Here is an 18474-nt window from a genome sequence, read left to right as displayed (position 1 = left end):
TGTGCAGGGTTTCGTGGGGAGCCGGGTAAGGCAGGAGTGGCAGCCGCTCCCAAGCCTGAGCCTGATTCTGCAGAGTCTGATCCAGCCCCGCCTGGGCTGCCAGGCTGGTGCTGAGGGCTGCTGTTGGTGACAGCCTGTGTTTCTGCAGGTGGCTCTGAGCCTGTGAAGGGCGGCTAACCCAGGAGCATGTGATGCAGGTGACAGTCGCGGTCACAGACCATGCTGTGAGAAGGGGCAGGGCCCAGCCTGGTTAGTGGGCTTCCTGTTACCTGTGGACGCCCTCTGTCCTGTGTAGTTTTGCCCCCAGTTAGAGCCAGAGTGGGTTAAGTGACCACCCCGCTTGTTACGAGCACAGGTGGCTCTGCTGACAGATACATTTTCCCCCTTCCCCTTCTGTCACTCTGTTTTCTCCTGTTTGCTCCAGAGGAGTCTCTTGTCACACCCCCATGGGGGAAGGTGTCCCAGGCAGGCAAGGGTGTGGGAGAGATTGGTTTCGAGCAGTTACTTAGAAGCCCAGGCTGGAGTCTTAATCCAGGGGTTGGGGTGGAACTAGCCTGGAGTTTGGGTCTGGACTCAGCCCCATGAGGAATGCTTTTTTCTTTTTGTCTTTTTGGTTTTTTTGAGACAAGACCTTGATATGCAGTGCAGACTGGCCTTGAACTCACTTTGTAGCCCAGGCTCCTAAGTGCTGGAATTACAGGCGTGTACTCCTCCTCAGCATAACAATGCTTTTTCAAAGTCACCGTTGTGCATTGGAACTGGTGGTCCGAATTCTACCCAGAATTCCTGGAGTAAATGAACCTTGCCATATTAGGCAGCCTGTGCTGTATGAAAAAACCATGATCCTAAACCCCAGGCTGTTAAAAGCTGTTTTCTGTTGCTGGGAGAAGGATGTTTTTGCTCTAAATGAAAGACATGACGGGGGGATTTTGGAACTTTGTTTTGGTGATTGTCAGTTTTGCCAACAAGTAACATCTGTATTTATTTTTTAACCCTCCCCCCAATGGCTGATTTGCATCTGTTTAGTTCTCTGAGTAACATTTCATTTCCTGACTTTATAGGTTGCTATAAAATCCATTCGTAAGGACAAAATTAAGGATGAACAAGACATGGTTCACATCAGACGAGAGATTGAGATCATGTCATCCCTCAGCCACCCTCATATCATCAGCATTTATGAAGGTCAGTGACGCCTCTTTCCCTCCATATCCGTTACCATTTCTCATCCCACGGGGCCTTGCCGAGGCTTTGATAGGTAATTGCCCTGCTGGGCAGGAGCCAAATGTTTTTCTTCATGATGCAAAAATAGCCCAGTGTTATCTCTTATTTGGTTACCTTGAAGGCAGCCAGACACACGTAGGGCAGCTCATTCGGGTCATAAAGCATCTCTGGCAGGCACTTTTTTCCATCTTCCCGGCTCCTTGGGGGTTGCTTAGCAACCTGTGTTACTGAAAGCCGGTCGGCAGAGACAGCCTGGAGAACTGGAAGATGGCAGCTTGCTGGGCGGATGCATGGTCACTGTCGTTCCCCAGAGGGGACCGCTTTGTGGGGGTATGGCGCGTTTCCAAGTGCGGGTTAGCAGTGAGCTCTGAGCAGGCCCGGGTACAGCCGAGCAGGAGCAGGAGCAGGAGCAGGAGCTGGGGCTGCCTGCGTGTGCTCTGCTGACGCAGCCGGATCGTGGCTGGTGTTTATGAAAGAGCGGGTGCGGAAGGCTTATAAATATGTTTCTGCTTTGGCTCTGCTCTTTTGGTCCTTCCCTGGAAGAAACAGAAAGTATAAACCTTGCACAGCCTGTAATTTCTTTGAATATCCTACAATAATGGCACAGGCAGTGTGTGTGAGTGAAATAGGCGTGTTACAATTTAAAAAAATTTGCCCTTCTAACCCCTCTTGGATGCATAACTCCCTTTGTGTCTGTAATTTTAACCTGTTTCTTTGTGTTCGTGTGTGGTTTTTACCCAGAGTTAGGCTATATTGTTTATGTTGCTTTTCTTTTCATTTGTCATCATGTATCTCAGTAAATATGCTTTGTAAAAGCATTTAAAGAGGCTTCATAATATTTCATTTATGGACATACCATGATTTATTGAATCTCGATTCTGTTGCCAAACATTTAAGTTGTTCCAAATTTCTGGCTGTTTTGAAAAGAGTTTTATTGCTCTTCCTCCTTCCGCATCATTTTCACGGTTATTTCTGGTTATTTTCCTATGAAAAAATTCCTAGTGTTAGGCTTAGTGAGTTGAAGTGTTTCCCAGGGTATTTTTGAGTATGTGATGTGGTTGGCTGAAGAATCTGTTTTTCACTTCTGGGGGGATCTTACAGGGGGTGCCCAGTGGGGCGAAGAAGCCAGATGGCTTAACTTCCCTTCGTCTCCTCTTGCCATCACCCCTGCTCTGCTGTCTGTATTTTTGCTGCTTATCTAGAAGTAAATATTGGAAAGTCTTATCTTTTATCCCTTCTTTCTAGGGCTCATTTTTGGAGCCATTAAGGGAGGAGGACATTGAAGGGGGATTTTAATCCTTCCGTCACGTGTTCATTTCACAAGCAGGTCTTGCTGTCGGGCCAGCAGCGTCAGGCTGGGATGGTTGGAAATGCAGGTTCTCAGGACTCGCCCTGGCCTGCGGAGCGGGAGACTGGGGCAGGCCCGGGTCTGAGAATCTCCTCTGCTGTCTGCTCCCTGCCCAGGCCTTCAGCCTGCTGAAGATGAGTGGGGTGGGGATCCCAGAATTAGGAAACCACACAGTGGGGCAGTGTGGAAAGCATCGTGCAGCCCTGCAAGCTGCAGAGATGGGGCCCCTGGAGGCCTGGGAGTTGGACGTTTTCGTGGAGAAGTGTGGTTTCCAGGCTGGCCTAGAGGAGGCTTTTTTGTGGGGGAAGATTGGCAAGTGTTGGATTGCACGCTGATAAATCGGAACGTGCTGGAGAAACAGAGGGACTAAAAGTCACCAGCGATGAGAGGTTTGGGCTGGAAGGTGAGAGTGACCTATTAAACTCTGAGGTTTTGCTGCAGGTGGCCTGGTTACTGTGGAGACCTGAAGGCCAGAGTGACGATGACCTGTGTGCTGTGCACCATGAGGGTCCTGCGCTCCCCGAGCACGGCTCTGAACTGTGCTGGCCTGGAGCAGGGGGCGCTATGAGGGGGGCAGCTAGGCCACCTCCAGTGGGAGGTCTCCGGTGTCCTCTTGGGAGTCACGCTAGAGAAGCTGAAGTCTGGCATGGAGGGACTGCATCTGTGCCAGCACCGTGCCCTCTTAGGGACCCAGACAAGACGAATGGGAACAGGAAACTGTCCCTCTGCCAAAGTGCCGGCCAGCGATGACCCTCGGTAGAGGACATTCTACTACAAAGTCAGGGTGGCTTCCATTCAGCTCTGCTGGAGGTTTCAAGAAACAGAGAAGCCCTCGCTTTGTAACCTCACAGTTGTGTCCTGCGTGGATTCAGGTTGTTTTGGTGAGGAGAGTTAACTTCCCTCAGAGCCTTACGAGGGCCCAGGGCCTGCATTTGTGAAGCGGGTGTTAGGTAACCGGGAAGAGATGGATCCATTGACTCTGCCTGTCAGATTGATGCAGGCTTCAGTTCCAAATCCGGGGAGTCTGTGAAGACGACAGCCCCCGTAACCACACCTGCCCACCTGCAAGGATGCTGGCAGGATTCAGGGGCACAGTGCATGTCCGGAAAGGCTCAAGACCGTGATTAGGAGGACACTGTGGTCGTGACATTCAGGGCTCAGAGCCGCAGTGGCCAGTGGGTCCCCTGTCAGGGCAGAGCAGATCTGCATGTTCATCACTGTGGAGATTTCTCCTGCACAGCGCTGCTGTGTTGTGTGTCACGTGCCTGCGTGGGTTGGTGTCTTTCTGGAGAGAAGGTGCATAGCCTTTGCCAGACTCCCTGAGGGATTCCTGGCCTCCAGGAGGTTAAAGAGAACATGCTGGCTTTTAAGTGTTTTGAGACCTGCAAGGTCCATACAAATAAAAGGTGTTGCATGTGTTTGGCAGACTGCTAGGGACTCAAGTGAGGTCTTTTCCTCTTTAAATTTCTCGGAGATCACTGGTTTCTGTTCTGTTCCCCTTCCCTTCTCCCATACAAGTTCTGTTTCTCCACATCCACGAAGCTGCTGTGCGGGAGGGCAGCCCCCGCCCTTCCCGGCATTAGCGGTAGGAGCTTGCTGAGGCTGCGTCCGCTTCTCACACCTCTGCCTGGGACCCCACAGTCCCCTGCCCTGACTGTAGCTGCTTTACTGCGGGCGCAGGACCCCTAGATTCTGCCTCCCACCCACCCTAGTTTTGTTTTGTCTTCAAGCAAACCCTCGAGCTGGGCAGCGGGGTGTCCCATTGGAGACGGACACCAGAAAGCTAGGGACTTGCTGTGTGCTCGTTTGGTGACCCTCGAGGACGTGCACAACAGGCATTTATTCTGTGCAGTTCTGAGGGCCGAAGTCCCAGACCAAAGTGACAGCGGGTGGCCTCCTCCTGCCTGTGTCCAGATTTCCTGTTCTCACAGGGACCCTGGTCATCCTGGCTTAGGACACATCTAATGACCACCTCGACTTCATGGTCTCTGTGAAGACCTGTACCCAGGTGGGCTCACATTCTGGGGTAACGTGGGTTAGGACTTCACACGTCAGCCCACTGTCACAGCTTGCAGGTGGCCCTGGCACCTGGGTCTCCTGACCCCTTTGTTCTTCCTCCACGCTGCAGTCCTGCATTTCTATCTGCCTTGGTTCTGGTGTTGCCAGTGCTGTGGCCACCTCTGCCCGCCCCTTCCCTCCTGACCCGGCGGCCCGTGCAGAGCCCTGGCTCGTGGCGGCAGTGGTGGCAGGGACCTGGCTCTGTGAGCTCCTCGGCCCAGAGCCTTAATTTGCTAAGTGGGAAATCAGCTCGAGGCCCTTAAGTGGCTCTTTGGACGTTCGCCAAATGAAGAGAAGCTATTAAAGAACTTTACAATTTCTTCTTCAATAATACATAATTATAATTATACACGCTTGTGCACACACACACACACGCAATAGCAGCAGCGTGGGAGAGTAGCAACATGCCCGATCCTGCGCGTTCAGGAGGTTTGGGTGTCGGGAGGGGAAGGTCTGTACTAACCTGTGGTGCTGGACACCAGCTGCAGAGATGAGGTGGTTCACTCCTCGTGAAAGAGCGCGCTGTGCGCTGAGGCTCAGTTTAGGCACCAGGAATGCAGGGACAAACAGGCACAGTCTCCGTCTTTCTCGGAGCTGGCAGTGGAGGAAGCAAGACTGGCATTCAACAACGTGAGCAGATAGCGCGGCCGGGAAGCATTTCTGCCCGGTGGTTTCTTGAGAAACTGGTTGTGGAGCTGATCCTTAGAGAAGTGGGGTCCAAGTCCTTTAAAGAACAGAGTCTTCTAGGCCCAGGGGAAGCGTGGGCGTGTGCTCAAGGAGGCTCAGAACGGGTGTCAGCCAGCTCTCCTGTGGCTGGGACTCGGTACCCACACGTGCTGCATAAACGGGAAAGGATGGGCTCCAGGTTTCGGGATTGAGTCCGTGGTTTCCTGGCTCCAGGGCAGGAACGTCATGGTGCATGCTGGTGGGGGAGCAGAGTGGCTTAGTTACGGTGGCCAGGAAGCAGAGCCCGGGACAGTGCCTGAGAGTGCACCCTAGGCAGTGCTTCCTAACCCCAGGTACACCCAGAAGTAAATTGTACTGATCCCCTGAGTGGTTCCTGAGCCAGTGGAGTTGGCCCAGTTACGATTTCTGTTACACAGTGACAGAGGACCTGTGACACCGAGGGAGGGGTGGGTTAGAGGGCGGAGGAAGAAGAGGAACCGCATGCCTTGACCATGGCGGGTAAAGGACAAAGTGTGGATTCTATGCCAGGCACCGTGGGAAGTCACTGGAAGGGTCTGAGGGGAAGTAACACTTTTTATTTATACTATAAAAAAGTACTAACAGCTGGGAATGACTTTACCCTGTGCTAGGAGACGTACACGCCCTGCTTCGTCCTGATGTCGGTGAAGTATGAACTATTTACACGCCTGCCTCGTGGGAAGTTTGTCTTAGGGAGCACATTCATTTTCCAGAGTTATTCCGAGTCCTACGTCGTGGGTCAGTTGTTGATCCTGGGGAGGGGGAGGGTCTCTGTGAAGCCCCTCCTGACGTGGGCCGGGCCCCTTGGTGGTCTGCTCTCTCCTGCTCCTGGACAGAAGTGTCATCTTAGGACCCGTGACACGCGGAGCCGTGGCCTCTGCTGTTCCCTGTCTTATGCCTCACACAGTAAATGTCAGCTTTGCAGATTGTTATTTGTAGGTCAGTTTTTTCCACCAGCCTCCTAAGACGAAGCTTGCAGCCAGCATCTCGTCAGCTCCCCGGTCCAGGGTTTCCTAAACTCCAGAACACTGTGAATACATAAGTTATTTAGATTTCATTCTCGATACCCAGAAAAATCCAGGACTTCACTGAATCAACTCAAAAATGTGTCCTTCTGAGCCAGACCCTGGGGTTCACCATTCTGGGACCCTGGGTGAAGGTGTTGGGTTCAAATTTGTCAGCTCTGGATGGACACAAGCTGTAGCCAGCTCTGATGTTAAGTCAATGAGAGAGGACACATCCCGCCCGACTGACCGGTGTGTGAGACTGAGGGTCACCTCATGTGGAGAAGAGGAAGGAGGAAACTGGCGGCCTTTTGGAGGTGGACCCTTTCAGGGCAGAGGAATCCCTTGCCCTCAGCAGGAAGGTAATTGACAATATGGGAAAAGCAGCTGGGGAGGAAGTGCGCCTGGAGCTTCCCACTGGGTGCAGGGGATGGAAGAGAGAAAACAGTTTCTGCCTCAGGGTCCGATTTCAGGACGGAGTTCATACATCAAAGGCGGGGTGTCTCACCCCCACTTCCCCTGGAGTGGCCGGGAGACCTGATCTGCAGAACCACCGAGGAACGTCCTGGCAGCTGGATGCTTTCAGGGACCTCCCGTCCCGTCTGGTAGCCGTGCAGCCCGGCAGGGCCAGCGGCGCAGTGGGGGACGGGTGGTGTGAGCCTTCCCTTTCATGCCCTGGTTTCTGTTTCTGGAAAGCTCTGTCATGGCCTGCCAGGCGATGCCGCTTTATCGTTGGCTCTGTATAGGCTGCGCTGAGGCTTAGTAAGGGGCAAGGGGGCCTGGCCTTCATGCTCTTTGTTCTTCAAACTTGAAAAAAAAGGCTGAAGAGACGAACACAGATGCCTGTCTGCATGAGCTTGTGTGTCTCGTGCCTGCCCCGTGAGCCTTCCACCAGCCGCCTGGGGAAGATACACTGGCGTCCGGATTGTGAGCAGCCTCTGAAGTCCCATCTTTCCAGAAACTGCATTAAACTCTGCCTTTTCAGGTTACCTGTGCCTCCCAAATTTTGGGGGCGCCTTCTGGAAAGGGATCTTGCTCTTGACTTGTGTTGAAACTTTGCTCTCAAAATCTTGTGGAGCAGAGAAGTCCAGGGGCAGGGGCTGTGAAGCCTGCAGCCCATGGTGGCCCACGTGCGCCCTAGCCCCAGCAGAGGCCCGGGGTTCAGAAAGTGCTGCCGACCCCTGTGAATGGCTGAGCCCTGGTCGCATCCCTGAGCCCTGGCTCTCAAAGGCAGTCTAGGACCCACCTGACCTTCGGAATCTGGCTCTGGGTTGGGCCAGGCCTCATGTGAGAGGGAGATGGAGAGAGCCTTTCCACCACTGTTGAAGGTCAGAGTGAAGCAGGGTTGCATCCCTTGCATCTGACGTTACCTAGCAGTGCTGGCCACAGGTGCAGTCTGTGGATCGAGGATTCTCAGACCTTGATTCTGAGTGAGGACTGCCGGCCACGGGGATCTCAGTGGAGTTCGCACAAGACGCTGAGGCTGGGGACCTTTCCTGAGGATTGCAGAGTAACTCGCCAGGCTGAGAACCGGGGCTTCAACCTGCAGCCTGGAGGGGTAGAGCCCTGTTCAGGGAACCGGCTCTGGTCAGTTGTCATCTGCAGATTCTGGGAAGAAGCACATCATCCACGGCCACGAGCCAGAGTTTATGTGGTGCCTGCCCTCGTCTGGGCCCCAGAGCCCGTGAAGCAGCTCGTTAGACTTGGTGAAGCACTGCGGAAGCTTGCGCTTTCTCTTTGAACCCAAGCCAAGGCACTGATTTTACTGCACCCCCTTGGCTGCTGGATTTGCGCTCTACACCAAGGCCCTGTGGACTGGACTCGAACAAGGGATTCGGTCCCCCAACCGCCCTTGCCTCACTAGGTGTTGCAGGGGTAAGTCCTCAGCTGTGAGCCTTTCCAGCTCCCTTTTAATGAGTTTTCTATTAAGTGAGCGATTTGACCTGCCAGTGTATTATTTTCATTGTTTTCATTTGATTACACCCGAGTCATTTTCCCAGAGGCCGGAGATTAGAAATACAACACTGAGAATGAATGCGACTCCCTGGCTGTCCTGCCCCGCCCTTCTGAGTTTCCTGGAATTCAGTATTTTTCAGTGCCTTAAATAATACCACTTGTACTTGAAGCCGATTTTTAAGTGGGAAAGAAAGAACCTGCTGCGTTTGTGTGGGGTCTTTTGAAATGAATGGGCACGTCCCGCTCCATTAGCTTAGCGGCCTGGAGCATGCACTTGCTGGCGTCTTCCTGCTGCTCAGGGCAGAGCTGGGTTTGAACCCACAGAGCCCGGGTGCGGGAGCCCAGCCCTTCGCTCCTGTGCACTGGTGCTTGAGAGGCCGCCTGGGTGCTGCTCAGGGTAGCAGAGCTCTGCTGGGTGGTGTGTCCAGCAGTGGCTCCCGCTGGAAGGTGAGAAATACAGGCCTGGCCTTGCCACCTGGGCTTAGTGGTCAAAGGTCCAAAGAGCCCGCGGCAAAGACCACAGCTGTGATTTCTGTGAGGGGAAACTGAGGCTGTGTGCCCAGAGGGGCTTGGCGCCCCACCATTGCCAGAACTAGGGGGCGGGGGTGGGGGCGTGCTTTTTTTAGGCATGTCCTGTGTCAAGTCCAAGAGGCCTTGTGTAGCCGAGGGTAGTCGGGTGCTGTGTCCATCACAGGCAGGACAGTTGAGGCTGTGTTTGTGAGACAGAAAGGCCCACTTGGAGTCACGGAGGGGATGGTCGGGGCTGAGTGTGTGCTGACGGTTGGTGGAGCCCCTGTTTCCATGAACACAGCCCCAGGGCCTGCTATTGGAAGGAGGACGCCCCGAAAGCCAGACCAATGTGTCGCCCCCAAGTCCCGCTTTTTCCCAACGCTGCTTCTCTATCTCAGCCCTGGCCCCCGCCTTCCCGGGTCTGTTTTTGGGTCCTAAGTAGTGCTCAAGACCAAGCTCTGCAGGTGGTGCCTGCAGTTTCTCTCCATTCTCCTGCCTCTCTGAAGCCCAAGGTGGTGGGCAGTGGGTGGGCTGCTTGGCCGTGGTTCTTCTGGGCATGCCACCCAGCATCCAGAGGAGGTTTGGGTCTAAGAAAAGACAATGAGTGAATTTAAAAGCCCTCCATTGTCCAAACCAAGGAAACCCGGTGACTCAACCCTGACCACCCCTAGGCCCTGGGGAGCTGCCCATCTGGTTGGATTTTCTCACCCTGGTTGCCCTGGGCTGCCAGACTCTGGAGGCCTTGGGGCCATGCAGTGAAGCTGGGAGCTCACCAGATGTTTGAAAATTAGTTTCGGGAGGAAATTTTTGAAGAACAAATCTTGAATTGACTGACTTAACGAGGTAACGAGGCTTTGGACAGTTCTTTCAAGAGCTCTCATTGTTTCTGAGGTGAAAACCATGCTGCGTTCTTCAAGGCTCTCACTGGCCTTGAATAAGGGAGCCCCTTGGGAGTGGAGAGGCACTTTTGTCTGAGATTTAGGACAGTTGCAGATGCCGTCTAGGAATGGTGACATCCTGGAACTAATTTAGGAGATGAAGTTGGGACAGGCAAAGGGGTGAAGAGAATCCTGGTCAGTCCTCTTTAACCCTTGGCGTTTTGTTTAAAAGCAACAAACTAATCTTCTTCCCTCGAGATTCTGTGTAAACCAGAAACTTACCTTCCATTTCCACAGAAAGAAAGCCTCTGTTTTCCCAAACCTTCTCTTCCTGAAGTGTCCTATGGATTGATCTCCACTCTCCCCTGAGCCGCTTTCCTGCTCAATGGCCTAGCGGGTTTGGCTCAGAAATGCTCAGCGGATGGTTAAAAAGAAGCCCAAGATGTCACCCACCAGCATTTCTCTCTGGCCAGAGCACTGGTTTTGTGATACACGTTTTCTCAAGTTATACAAGTTGTGCTGTTAACCTCCAGAGCAGCAGGAGGGACGCGTCAGGAGTTGGGTAATTAGTGCGGTTGTGAAAGCCGGACAATCGGATGGCAGAATCAGGCTGTCAGAGGGAGCAGCTGATGAAATTCAGGGTTAATGTGGAGCAGCAGCTGCTGCCATGGCAACCAGTCCCGCCTCTCCCTAGAAATGGAAAATAAACAGAAAGCAGAAGCAGTGCAGTGGTGTCCGGGAAGCAGGCAGACCTCTGTGGAAGAAAAGGCGGGCCGGAGGGCGGCTTGGGGTTTGTCACAGAGCGGAAAGCTTGCTGTTAGTGCAGCAAGACCCGCGGCACGTCGTGGGTTCCGCTCCACGGGGGCCTGCTTTCTTCAAGCCCCGTTCTGGGCCGGCCCAGGCTTCCCCAGCCATCCTGGGCCCCCCAGGTCACTCGGTGCTGACCGAGACAGTCCGGGTGTCCTCTCAGCCCTGGAGTGACCAGGGAAGCCCCACAGGGAAGGCTGTGTCACGGAACCACCAGGCGGCACCGCATGGCCCCGCGCAGCCCTGCTCACTCAGGTCCTGCTGAGCTGTGAACCAGCACAAAGGGACACAGAGTGGCAGCTCCCTCCCCTTTCTAACTAACATTTTTAAGCAGGTCCACAGTCGCACAGCTCTACGCTTGTAGCTCGCATACAGCAGTCACCACAGTGGCTTGTTTATACCCTGGGGGAGGTTAGGGGCAGAAAGAGGACACAGAGTGGGGGGTTCAGGTGCCAGCGCCCAGTCGGTGCTGTACAGACTTTGCTGCTTTACTCAGAAGCAGGCTGCGGCCACACGGGCCTGGCCCAGTGACCCGGGCTGCCTCCGGCCCAGCCAAGTTGCTGTTCAGGGTGTGAAGTTTCCTAGTGGGCCTGGCACGGCAAGGGCCACCATTCTTCCCCTTCTGGAGCTGCTGGGCTTCTGGGTAGAAGTGTCTAGCCAAGAGACACAGGCCTGCATTTTTCAGAAAGGAAACCCTTCCCAAGTACTGCAAAATAAGCTTTTGCTTAGTGACTAATAACACAAACACAGACAAGATTTCTGGGCTTATAAATAACCCGTTGTCAGAGTGCCCAAGGGGAGCAGCCCATTTTGCCAGAAGAATGGCCAGGAATGTCCTGCCATCCTACCAGTGGTGCCCGGAGCCAGCGGCAAGGAGCCTTGGGCCTGGGGTGGGGAAGCTGGCATTGTTCAGCGCGCCCTCCCCAGGCCCTCTTACGGCTTTCAATCCTAGGCTATTCTGGAAAAAGAATGGGGATTGCTGGGTCCTTTGGGAAGAGTCATGCTGGCGGCAGAGGAGAGTCAGAGGGTTTTGTTTTGCTGGGTGGCCCAAGTGGCAGCTGAGGCGGTCAAGGAAGAGTGCCCGTGGATGGTGCAGCTCAGAGAGCCCCTGCAGTGCTGCTTGGAAACCCTAGCCTCACCTGCTGGGCAGAACAGTGAGGTCGGGGCACGCACAGGAGCAGCGCACTCAGTGTGTCCCTGCTCTGCCCGTTCCCACCAGCCGGAAGATGACTCAGGGGAGCCTGCCTGTGTATGCCTGCGTGCAGGGTGCGTGTCAGTAGGTCTGCACACATGTGGTGCTCGGACAAGGTCCCCAGCTTCACCCGTGGCACACAGGGCCTGTCCGCAGTCTGGAAGTCTGGCCTGCATTCAGCTCCTCCGCGGTGGCTGCCACCAGGGCCTGGCCCCTGGCCAGTGAAGGATGGTGTCAAAGCACGTTGAAGGACAGCTCTCCAGTGGTGACAGAGAGCAGCCGAGCTCACCCGGGGACCTCCGTGTGGTCCACCTGGTGCTCGTGCTGGGTCCTGACGGGTCCTTCTGTCTGTTGTTAGGCCTTCAAGGGGCTCAGGTGACCTGCAGAGCTCCAAGGACCAGGGTCTGTGCGGGCTCCCCAGTGTTTTCTGGACATCTGCCTGGGCCACTGTGCCCCTGGGATGTCTTTGGAGCCCAGCAGACGGGTCTGAGGGGCTGTTCATTGGCCTCTCCCAATGCAGTCTTAGGGGATGAGGAGGGGCAGGGTGCTGGGAGGGCAGGAGAGCCGGTGGACGGAGTCGGGGATCTTAACGTTTCTCCTTTACGAGTGCTCTGCGTGCAGTGATGTTCGCTTAGGGGAATCGGTGCGAGCACGCCACGAGGTGATGGCTCCCCTCCTCTCCGCTTGCTCCATCGTCCCCTCGCCCAACAGCGCGTCTGCTTTCCTCTTTCCTACCACCTCCGCTTTATTTTACTAATCTCTGTTTTAGGCTTCGAGTGGCAGAGACACTGTGCGGTGCTTAGCTTTCTGCGTCTGACTTGGTAGCGTGATGATCTCCGGTTCCCTGTCTTTCTGCAGATGGCGCGATTCCATTCTGCTTTACGGCCGAGCACCGTTCCCTCTTACCGTGTTCTGTGTCCTGTGTGTACCCTAAACGGGGGACAGGCGGGGCTTCCTCAGTAAAATCCTTGCCGCTCTGAGCTGTGCTGGCCTGAGCGCCTGTGTCTGTGCTGCCAAGCTGACCAGCTGCACAGGGCGGACCCGGTCACCAGATAGCCCTGGGTGGATGGGTGGCGGTGACCCATGGCTTCTCGCCACAGTCCCCCAGAGGCCAGCGGCTTTGCCTCCTCTCAGCTGCGCTGGGCTCTGTGGGCCCTTTTTTATTTGCCTGTCAAAGAGCCTTCCGCTTTCAGCTTCCCGCTGTTTAAATTGAGAAGCCCAGCTGCCGTCTCCGGGCATCCATCTGTTGTCCTTGGAGCCTGAGCCGCGTCGCCTAAAGCCGCACTTGCAGAGTCCAGGTTTTACTGTTGGGGGATGGTGAGCACCAGTCTGGAATCCTGGCAGCGGCTAGTTCCGGCGAGGCTGGAAAATGCCACCGTGGCCAAGTAGATCTGGTCACCCTCTTCTATTCGTCCCTTTTCCTGCATCTTATCAGGAGGGTAGGCTGGATTTGAAGGAGCCGTGGAGGAGCTGGAGGGGCCTGGGCTCCCAGTAGCCGGAAATAAGCTGTGGGGAGGGGACCCAGGCTGGGAGTACGTCCTTGGAGCTCAGTGGTGCATCACCTGCGTGTCCGATCCTGTGCCTGTCTCTGGGGTCTGGTAGCACGGTTGCCAGCAGCAGTAGTGGACAGTGTTGAGCGCACCCGGCTTGCACGGCCTTCACCCTGAGTATTTAGCATGTTTGAGGAAGCATGAGATGTGTAAGAAGTTCACACCTCACTAAAGTGAGGGTCAGAGCCCCAAGTTCCCCCAGAGTTCCTGGGCCAGGAAGAGGCAGAGCTGGGAGCCCTGCCTGGAAGCATCTGTTCCCCAGGCAGACTCTGTCTCTCTTGGGCTGGGCATGCAGTCCTGGCAGAAGAAATGGATGAATAGCAACCCCAAATGGGCACTGTTTGAATGTGTCAGCAGGCGAATGTGGCCAGGTAGAGTGAGAGGCAGGTTTGTGCAGCTGCCCCGGTGGATTTTGGAGGAGCTCAGGGGTGGAGGAGGGAGGTCCAGCCCCTTCAGGGTGGTCTTTGGCACCCCACAGAGTTTTCATAGCATCTCCCTTGGGAGGGATAGACCTTGAAACTGTTATCACCTATTTTGTCTTTGCTCCAAGTGTGAAACAGGTGTCAGTGGAGTGGCTTGGTTGAGGTGTCACTGGGCACAGCACCTGGTGCCCACAGTTCAGAGGAAGGGAAGGTTCACTGAGGGAAGGTTCAGTCCATGGCCACTGGTTCCGAGGTGGAAAAGTCACCGTGGCAGGGCTGAGGGGAGAGAAGCTGTCAGGTCTCGGTGGCTGGGAAGCGAAGCAGGGCACAGTCCCAGGGAAGAAGGGCAAGGGCCCAGACAGAGGCCCCCAGGCTGTGCCTCCATGGTCCACCCAGCTGGCTTAGCACTGTGCTCCGCTAGTCCCTGGGGCAGAGCCCTCAGCCACTCAAGTTGACGCAGGACCCTAACGGCGACGAGGTCGTTCTGAGCCCAGAGCCCGTCCTTCCTTCCCGGCCTTCTCTAGTGTGTCCTGCCTTGGCCACAGCATGTCTGCCTGAAACCCTGAGTTTGAGGGTTGTTGCTAGAGAGCTTTGGGGTCAAGGAGAGAGCAGCATTGGAGAGATTGCAGACAGCGCTGTCCCTGGTGGCACGGGGGCTGGCTGAGCAGGGGCTCAGGCTGGAGGCAGGACCCCAGCTCCAGGGCGCAGTGGTCCTGGCAGAACACTGGCCTGAGCTGCTGCCCTTCCCCGTCTGCCTGGCGAGAGGTGAGCTGGTTCCAGCCAGTGCTCACAGAGGACCCTTCGCCTGCGCCTCTTGCTGGACTTTTGGAGCCAGCTACCTGCGTTCGTAAGCTCCTGCACACCCCACGGCCTCCTAGGCTCATTTCCTCATTTTTCACATGGTAAGTGGGTACACCTTTCTCCCGGCTTGCTGTGAGGTCTACATGAATTGTCCACATCAGGGTGCTGGGAGCTTCCATGAGCCTGGTACATGGTAAGCGCTGCGTGGTTACTTAATTGTGTCCAAAATGCACTTAGGAACCTCGAATTCACTCATCTGACAATAACTGGGGCCCTTCCGTGTGCCTGACGCCGTCCTGGGCTGGTCTGTGTATCAGTCTGTGAGATGGGCCAACCTTCATTTCCCTGCGTGGGGAGATAGGCGACACAGCACACACTGGGTGTGATTAGGTCTGGGAAGGGATCGTGGGGCCGCGTGGCACTTGGCGGGCCATGCTGAATGACACGACGTGTCAGGATGGCTCTGAGCAAGACTTGGCTGCCGTTGGGGGTCAGCAGGGTGGCAGATCCAGGTGACTGGTCTGCATCACGTGGTTGATAGTCATGCTGAGAACCACGGCGAGGCAGCCTGCATCCCCCTGGCAGGGTGCACTCCCACGTCCTCCCACCGTGGAGCTGCGGGGCTGCCGGCCTCTCCACCTGCTGGCCTCCACGCCCTGGCGGGTTTTCTCCATCTTTCTGCCTCACCCCTGAGCTTGCTGGATAAACGGGTTTCTTGTTTCTTCCCCCCTCAGTGTTTGAGAACACGGATAAGATCGTGATCATCATGGAGTACGCCAGCAAGGGCGAGCTGTACGATTACATCAGCGAGCGGAGGCGCCTCAGTGAGAGGGAGACCAGGCACTTCTTCCGGCAGATCGTCTCCGCCGTGCACTACTGCCACAAGGTACGGTGGACAGCAGGCGGGCAAAGGCCCTTGGGGTGCTTCGTGTCGCTCTGTGTTATCAGAGGGCTGTCTGTTGGCCATCGGGAGAATTTACAGCGCAGGGAGAGGAATGTCACCGTGACTGAGTCCCCAGGGCCACTGCTGGCAGTGTCTGACCTCTGCTTCTCCCTTGGGGACCGTGTTTGTCCTTGTGTCACTGGAAAGCCCACAGAGCCCGTTCCCGAGCCTGGAAATGTGTGAATGTTGGATTCCATGTGAATCCAGCTTTCTTCCGTCTCACCGAGAGAGCTGGGAGGGGAACCGTGTCACCAAACGGGTGTTTAACTCAGACCAGACCAGGCACCCTGGGCTTGTGTTTGTTTCTGAGAATAAAACACCACCCGAGGGCTCCGATTAGGAGGCGGCAGCAGAGATTCGAGCTGTCATCTCTGTGCAGGCAGCGCTTTTGGCGAGATTAGGAGCTGTCAGTCGGAAAGGAAAGTAAACAGCCAGGTCGGGCTGTGAAGGTGCCGGTGCGCTCGGGAGAGCGGTGGAGGGTGGGTGTGCTTCATGCCCCCCACGCAGTGCGCAGTGCTCCGCTCTGCTGGGCTCACTGCTCTTCCACCTAGAGAGATGACTGGGTCCTGGAGAGGAAGGCGCAGGCTGTGTGTGGTGCCCTGTGTCCTGCCCAGGGAAGGACGGCACCTTTGCAACCCATGTGGCTGCTCGTCCTAGGGCTTGGCCACCAGCCTGGCCTGCGTCTGCCAGATGGAGAGGCCATGCTGCGTGGCGGCCTCCCACTTTGTCAGCCCGTGGCACTGCGTCCCCTTCCTGCTGCCTTGGGTCTTGCTGAGCTGGCGATGGGATAACTTTCAGCTTCCTGCTGCCTTGGGTCTTGCTGAGCTGGCGATGGGATAACTTTCAGACTCAGAGTGGACTGGGCACAGACGATTCGGACAGGTGGACAGACAGACAGTTGGATAGGCCAGGTGTGCGTGCCCCGCAGAGGAGTCTGTCCCTTCTCTGGGATCCCTTGCAGGCAGATCTAGTCTGCCAGCCTGGGGTGACGTGGTTCAGACAACAGAATCCCATTCCACTGAGGACGCTGGCCGGGGGGGGGTGTCCCATGGGCTCTGGGGGTCAAGGAACTCCAGCTATGTTCCTGTAGCCACACAGCAGCAAGTGACTGATGTTCTCTTGTCGCTGGCTGCCGGCTGGGGAGCTCATGGCAGCAAGGGCAGCAAAGGATGGAGGTGGAGACCTCAGGTGGTGCCTTTCTCTCCTGAGGCTAACATTCCACTGTGAAGCCTGCCCCTCCCCCTCCCCACCCCTCCCCACCTGCCTCTTCCTCCCAATCCCCCCCACCATATCCACTCAGACCCCTCTGTGTCTTCTCCTTCCAGAACGGCGTGGTCCACCGGGACTTGAAGCTGGAGAACATCCTGCTCGATGACAGCTGCAACATTAAGGTGAGCTCTGGCCTCTCGATGGCTGGGCAGGGCTTGTGTGTCGTGGCACTGATTGGGACCATGGTGGTGGCCGAGCCTGTGTCAGGTACAGCTGGGAGGCGCAGCCACTTCCCCTGCTGCCCGGCAGCTTCCAGAGGGCTCCTGCTGGAGTTCTTGGTTTGGTTAAGATGAAACCCAGCAAGCATTAACCGGGCTCTTGCTGCGCATGGGTCCTGTTTTTCCTGCTGAGATGCAGGCCTGATGCAGATGCAGGTCCTGCAGCCGCTCCCCCAGCTCACAGGCCAAAATCACCACCAGAAGAATCTCTACACCATCGTGCATTTCACATCCTGTTTTGACTTCCCTGAGAATGGCACCTCTGTAACAGCTGGGAAACAGGGCAGGAGTGTCAAATTCCTCCCCTGGGTGACATGTAGTAGGTTATATCATCATACTGGATTTGTTAGCAGGGCCCCAGGTTCTACCTGTTTCTTCCTTGTTTGTTTTTGTAGTAGTGGAGCTTGAACCCAGGGAGTTTTGCTCTGAGCTACATTCTCAGAACTTTTAAATTTTGTTTAAATTTTGAAAGAGGGCTGTGTTAAATCACTAAGTTACCCAGACTGGGCTCTTGCCTCTGCCTCTTACAGCACTGGACGGCAGGGGTATGCCAGCATGCCTGGCTTCCATGTGGGCGTACAGTTAGGGCTCTTGCCTTCTTCCCTGAATCTCCTCCATTCTCTCCCTCTCCCAACCCCAAACACAGCCCCGGCCTGGGGTGCCCGCCAGAGGTGGGCTGTTTTGTGCTGCAGAAGCGGCAGGATGGGGGTTCTTTTTTAGGCCACGTTTTTGCTGGCTGCAGGAGTTGGAGAAGGCTCTCCTGGCCTCCTGGGGAGACTCCCAGGTCCTTTTGATCCTGTCTGCAAAATAAGCAAATACGGTTTGCAGACAAACTCGGCTGGCTGCGTGGGCTTCATGATGAGATAGGCTTGGTTCTCCCAGCCCTGGCAGGAAGCCCTGGATCGGCCTCTTGTGACGTGAGCAGCCTGTCCCCGGCCCCCGAAGCCTGGGAACCAGCGTGCGCCTTCCTCTCCTCTGTTGCTGCTGCTGTCAGTGAACAGTGCTGACCAGACCCCTGTCTGGCCTGAAGGGTGGAGTTGCCCTGCTGTCTGGATTCTGTCTGTGGGTCACGGTGGCAGCCACACCAGCACCCCCACCCCCACACCCTCTGCAAGCCCCCTAGAAGCAATGCCTCGGTGACCTCTTGTCCCTGTGGAGGGGTTGACCATGGTCACCTGGGTCTGCCTAGTTGGGGAGTGAGGAGGAGATATAGTTGGTCGGAGCGGTTCTGCGCGGGAACAGGAGGTGAAGCCTCAGGTCTCTTGTTTTCTGGCTGAGAGGGTGGATTGTTCCAGGAGGAGGAAGAAGGTTCTGGGCTCTGCGGCTCGCGGCTGTTCGGCACTGGGAAAGCCAGCCACTGTTTCCTCAGCGGCACCTGCCCCCAGGCTTGCTTTGGGGTCTAAGTAAGACGTCCTGTATGTTCTGTGTTCTAAATTGCTGTATGCTGATGGGTCAGGGCTGAGGCCTGTGGTGTTGGAGCTGTTCAGCCTGGGTCCTCAGGGCCACACTGCCTCTTGCTGATTACAGGTTTGGGTAAGTTATTCGTGGGTCTTGGCTTCTGTTATCTTGTCTGGCTTTTAGTGGCACCAGCT

The 18474-nt window shown here is 55.7% G+C and overlaps 1 protein-coding gene and 1 long non-coding RNA gene across 5 annotated transcripts in view; one reads left to right on the top strand and one right to left on the bottom strand.

The window, feature by feature from the left end:
• Positions 1 to 18474, top strand: part of Nuak1 (NUAK family kinase 1) — a 57467-nt gene that overhangs the window by 24159 nt on the left and 14834 nt on the right. For 3 of the 4 annotated variants that reach the window (XM_063255506.1, XM_063255507.1, XM_063255509.1), the window contains exons 2-4: positions 1062 to 1182; positions 15187 to 15338; positions 16721 to 16786. In XM_063255506.1, the coding sequence (XP_063111576.1) occupies positions 1062 to 1182; positions 15187 to 15338; positions 16721 to 16786 (339 nt within the window). Of the gene's footprint in view, positions 1 to 1061; positions 1183 to 1240; positions 1552 to 15186; positions 15339 to 16720; positions 16787 to 18474 lie in introns of those variants that run through there. The other variant, XM_063255508.1, reaches the window with a different exon arrangement.
• On the bottom strand, positions 924 to 7595 carry LOC134477430 (uncharacterized). The gene is made up of 2 exons (XR_010049502.1): positions 5091 to 7595; positions 924 to 1757 (listed from the first exon to the last, which is right to left on the bottom strand). It is a non-coding gene; the product is annotated as an uncharacterized LOC134477430 (long non-coding RNA).

This window comes from Cavia porcellus, unplaced genomic scaffold (assembly GCF_034190915.1).
Source record: "Cavia porcellus strain 051 isolate PalLab524CR breed Dunkin Hartley unplaced genomic scaffold, mCavPor4.1 scaffold_8, whole genome shotgun sequence".
Taxonomy (NCBI): Eukaryota; Metazoa; Chordata; class Mammalia; order Rodentia; family Caviidae; genus Cavia; species Cavia porcellus.
The sequence above is the reverse complement of the archived record's forward strand: the minus strand, read 5'-3'. Positions and strand labels throughout refer to the sequence as shown.